The 4,826-nt window shown below is 53.2% G+C and overlaps 1 protein-coding gene across 2 annotated transcripts in view; it reads right to left on the bottom strand.

The window, feature by feature from the left end:
- The window catches only part of LOC119409219 (sodium bicarbonate cotransporter 3), a 31,068-nt gene that overhangs the window by 539 nt on the left and 25,703 nt on the right, over positions 1–4,826 (bottom strand). For both annotated transcript variants that reach the window (XM_037676058.1, XM_037676059.1), the window contains 11 exons: positions 3,926–4,171; positions 3,569–3,674; positions 2,980–3,141; positions 2,743–2,856; positions 2,465–2,626; positions 2,119–2,370; positions 1,977–2,045; positions 1,733–1,906; positions 1,521–1,652; positions 1,347–1,432; positions 1,163–1,270 (listed from right to left, as the gene is read on the bottom strand). In XM_037676058.1, coding sequence (XP_037531986.1) covers positions 1,163–1,270; positions 1,347–1,432; positions 1,521–1,652; positions 1,733–1,906; positions 1,977–2,045; positions 2,119–2,370; positions 2,465–2,626; positions 2,743–2,856; positions 2,980–3,141; positions 3,569–3,674; positions 3,926–4,171 — 1,611 coding nt within the window. The remainder of the gene's footprint in view (positions 1–1,162; positions 1,271–1,346; positions 1,433–1,520; positions 1,653–1,732; positions 1,907–1,976; positions 2,046–2,118; positions 2,371–2,464; positions 2,627–2,742; positions 2,857–2,979; positions 3,142–3,568; positions 3,675–3,925; positions 4,172–4,826) is intronic.

The raw sequence follows: 4,826 nt of genomic DNA, 5'->3' as shown, positions 1-4,826 counted from the left end.
TTTGTTTACATGTAACACATCACCTTCATCACTTTGTTTACATGTAATAGTTGATAAACCAGCATGAACTTCTTAGGGTCGGAGTTTGTTGCGATCACTACAGCCGAGTGTCTCCGCTCACACAACATCTCACCAGGAGTCGGGGAGCACCGTGGTGAGCTCCCTGTGGGGAGGCGAAGGAGGTGGTGCAGGGAGAGAAAGCAGGAGTGGGGCTGCAGGGCTGGCATGCTTGTAAAGTTAAGGAGGCTGCAGCGTAAACCACCGCTCCCCAGCCTTTTTCTTTCAAACACAAGACGCCACCGGTAAGACGGACGAACTGCGACTACTCACCAACTCCTAGTTGGAGCAGAACCGTCTGAAACCTGCTTAGCTCCGTAAGAACAAAAACCAGGGCCTAGCGTGTGTTGTGCTCTGCAGCAGACCAGCAGGCTGTGGACATGTCCCACCCACTAACATCTTCTTCTGGTCTTTCCTGATGTTGCGTCGCTGGCTGGGGAGCAGATCTATAGATGCAGTTTATTCGGTGCAGAGGGGGGGCCCACACAGTGGGTGGGTGTTCTTCCAGTGTGGGCGCGCTGCGCGGGGTGAGGCCCGTCAGTGGCAGCTCTTTAAAGACAAAGCTCATACGAAACAGAACTAAATCTCTTCAGGTGTTTTGAAGTGACGTCACCTGAAGCAGCCGCACTGGATCCAACAGCCACAGAAGCCCCGCCCACTTTATTTATAAAGTCAGAGCAGGGGTCGTCTCAGGACACCGACCAGAAACATTCATGTATAAAATAATTATTATTTATCTGTTGAAGAGCAGGAGGTGAAGCGCGCACTACGGGCTGTTAACCAGAGGAAGGCTGCTGGACATGAATGTCCCCGGACGAGTTCTGAGAGACCAAGACTGTCAACAGTTGTCCCCGTCCATGGCTCCGCCCTGCCTGAAGACAACTACGATCGTCCCCATACCCCAGAAGTTTCTTTCTCGTTCCACCACACGTGGTGTCCACAGGGTCCCCGTTACTCCCAACAACACGCTGAACACGAGTCTGTGTGAGCAGATGAGTTCTGGGCCAGTTTGGATCAAGAACCTCTGCGTGTGTGTTTGGACCTGTGGAGAGCAGGAACCAACCGGAGCGAGCCTCACTCAGAACCAGCTGGGTTTGGGTTTTACCTTTTGCAGCGTTTCAGGCATTTGCTGCTTTCAGAAGGTTTGAAAACAGATTTCCAGATCCCACTTTTGGCCATTTCATCTGAGATGTTCACTTCTGACGGGTCGGACCTGCACAGAACCACAGAAACAGGGTCAGTCTGCAGCAGAACCCTTGCAGACCCATCAGTGTTTGGACCAGACTCACCGTCCCTTCAGGCCTTTGATGGGGAACTTGAGGCAGTTTTCTCGCTCGTACCGCTCCTCTTCCTCCTCCAACATCCGCTGAGCGTCCTGAAGAGGAGCAGACAAAATGAGTCAGGAGGGACCGGACGGTACCAGCGGTCCTCGCAGACCCGATCAGACAGCACCGCCCACCCACCCCCTTCTCCCTCTTCTTCTTATCGTCGTCTCTCTTCTTCTTGCTCTCTGGGATCAGGTCGTCCAGCCAGCTCAGCTCTCTCTTGGAGAAGCAGAAGTCCAGAAGCTTCCGGATGAAGACCAGAGCCAGAACCTGCAGGGAGAATTGGGTTGGAGGTGAGCCTCTGTGTAAAGAAGCGGGTCGGTCAGAACCGGCTGCCTGTCCTGTCTCACCATCATGGGGAAGACGACGGCGGCGGCGGAGACCTTGATGACCCAGAGGATGATGAGGCAGGCCAGCTGGACCACGGTGAAGATGTGGACCTTCCAGAGCGGCACGTAGCGCAGGTAGATCAGGTCCGGCTGATGCTTGGTGGACATGCCGAACAGCTTGATGCGGTCAAAGAGCTGCAGAGCAGAGGAGACGTTATCACCACGTCCTCATCGAAACAACGTTCAAGTGTTCGAGCAGACGGACCTGGATGCCTTTGAGTGAGGACACGCCCATGTAGAGGAAGACTCCGTACAGGACGGGCATCGGGATGAACTGCAGCAAACAGGAAATGCTTATTCCCCTTCAAAATAAAGCTCGTTAGTGCTTGAACCTGTGAGGCGCTGACCTTCAGAGCAGACGTCATGAAGACGGAGCAGCCCATCAGGACGAAGATCATGAAGCCGGTCACCCTCTGCTCCCTGATGCCCAGGAACTTGGGCTGCTCGCCGGGCGCCGCGCAGCCCGACTCCACCTTCAGGCTGTTGACGTGGGAGATGGAGAGCACCGTCGCCGCCACGAACCACGGCAGGCCCATGATGGAGCACACGCCCAGCATGACGGCCACCACCAGCAGGTCCAGGTGGTACCCACAGCCTTTCTGCAGCCAAGACACAAAGACACTCCAAGGTCAACCCCCCCTCACTGTCTGAACCCAACAAGACCCCCCCCCCCCCCCCATGGTTTGAACCCACCTTCAGCTTGTTCTCCTTCCTGTTGATGATGATGGCCGTGATCTGCTGGTCCATGAAGACCAGGATGGTGCAGAGCAGAGCTGGGACGGCGGCGGCCAGCAGCGTCCACCAGGGGTTCGGTCCCAGGGGGGAGATCAGCCACCCCCGATGGTCGGATGTGGGCTGCTCAGACGGATTCATTTATTAATGTTTGAGTCCAGTTAGAGAGGAACCTGGAAGATTCTCCGGTCTGAAATGGACCAGAGGAGGGCCGGCAGGTCCGGCTCACCCGGTCTTACCTTGAAGCGAACGGGAACGTCGAGTTTCGGTGAAGGAACTCCCACCAGGTAATCCAGCAGCACCATGATCATGATGGTCAGGAAGACGGCGAAGTCGCTGATGGACGAGCGCACCTGCACACAGAGACACCACCAGCTGACCGGGCTAGACCAAGACCAGGACAAACAGAACCAGAGCCACAGGAGGTTCTGGGACCATCAGAGAGCGGCACCACGTGTGTCAGAGGACAGACGGACCTTGGTGGGGAAGTATCTCATGGTCTTGAACTTCTTGAGGAAGGAGGAGAGGAAGAAGGTGGCGAAGAAGAGGATGATGGACCAGAAGAGGACGTCGGGGACGTAGGGACCATTCAGGCTGCAGGCCGAGCCGACAAACTGTCCTTTCAAGTCCAGACACTTCTGCAGACAGACAGACAGACAGGCAGACAGTCAGACAGGCAGACAGCCAGACAAACAGGCAGTCAGGTGCAGCTCCTCTGTCGTCCTCCAGATGCTGCTCCGACACAAACTGACAGTCCAGAGTCAAAGTCTGATCTTTAGCTCCAGAGCTTCATCTGGTCCAGATGACTCAGCAGAAACGTTCGTCGGCTGAGATGAAAACGTTTCGGCTGTTTCCTGTTTCTGCTGCCAGCAGGTGAAGTCAGCACTTTTTCCAGACGTGCATTTTTCTTCATACAAACTTTATTTACGGATTATTGAACCTGCAGTTTGTCACTAACAGATCAATAAAGTCTCTGAGGCACAATAAATAAACAAACAAACAAACAAACAAACAAACAACGTGTTGAAGGGAGCAGCAGAAATGAAAGTTGGGAGGAGGTCAGACCTTCACGCTCAGCTGGTCCCACTCGATGGTCTCCAACGTTTGGTTTCTGCTCGTCCACAGCTGCAGGACTTCAGCCGAGGCGTTGGCAGGAGGAGAACACCGACACCTGGAACAGAACCAGCACGGCCCGCTCAGGTCCACTTTCATTCACAACCCTCAAACACCACACGAGCCCGCCCAGAGGAAAATAACACGTTTCTGTCTGACTTGGACTCTTCATGGTGTTTTTAAATTCATGTAAACTGGAAAAAACTCCAGTTCTGGTTCTAAACCAGAAGGTCCGTCCTAGCAGACGTGGTCCAGATGTCCCTGGGTGTGATTACAGCCTGCAGCTCGAGGACAGAGTGACCTCCTTACGTGTAGAAGGTGAGATTGTCCAGCTCGTCGTGCATGTTGACGGGGAAGGCGTCCCCCAGGTGGACCAGCTTGGCCAGAGCCTCGTAGATGAAGATGATGCAGATGAGGGCGGCGAAGGCCTCCTCCGTGAAGCGCGTGATGTAGCACACCAGGGAGCTGGCGTCCGTGGCCACCAGCAGGATGCAGAGGAAGGCTGTCCAGAGTCCGATACTGGTCCTCAGGGACAGGTAGGACAGCTGGTAGTCACTGAGGACAGACAAAAGGACCCAACGGGTCAGGATGGTTCAAACAGAACATCACTTCTTCTGGCAATCTGACATCAACATTCTGTTGAAACTTCTTTTAAAGAGAAAAATGAGAGATCAACGTTTGAATCTGAGTTGAGAGACACGAGACCAACAGACGGAGCGGATCACTGATGCCTTCACTGACCCTCCTGAACGTAGGAAACGGCACGTTTAAAGTCCTGAACGTTTCTGACCTGCAGAAATAAATCCTCACTAAAACAAGAAGAAACTGTTCCTGAGTAGCATCAGCACGTCTGAACAAAGCTCCGTCTAAAACGAACGTTTAAACGTTTAAACAGAACAGTCTGTTTTTATCTGCTCAGACTCAGAGCAGCTTTATTTAGAGACTTTAAAACACCCACAGGACCAAAGTGCTGTTCACATAATAAAACAGACAATAAAGAACAACTAAAATAATTAAAGTCAACATCTCAGATGGGGTCAGGGGTCAGAGACGGTTTTAAGAAGGATTTAAAAACAGACAGAAGAGTCTGATGTTCATTGAAGGTCGTTCCACAGTTTAGGAGCTGCAGCAGCAGAAGCACGGTCTCCTCTGAGCTCACACTCAGGAGCAGCTGATCACATGACCCGAGGAGCAGCTGATCACATGACCC

Source organism: Nematolebias whitei, chromosome 5 (genome assembly GCF_014905685.2).
Source record: "Nematolebias whitei isolate Nwh7 chromosome 5, NemWhi1, whole genome shotgun sequence".
NCBI lineage: Eukaryota > Metazoa > Chordata > Actinopteri > Cyprinodontiformes > Rivulidae > Nematolebias > Nematolebias whitei.
This window is presented reverse-complemented; position numbering and strand designations above follow the sequence as displayed.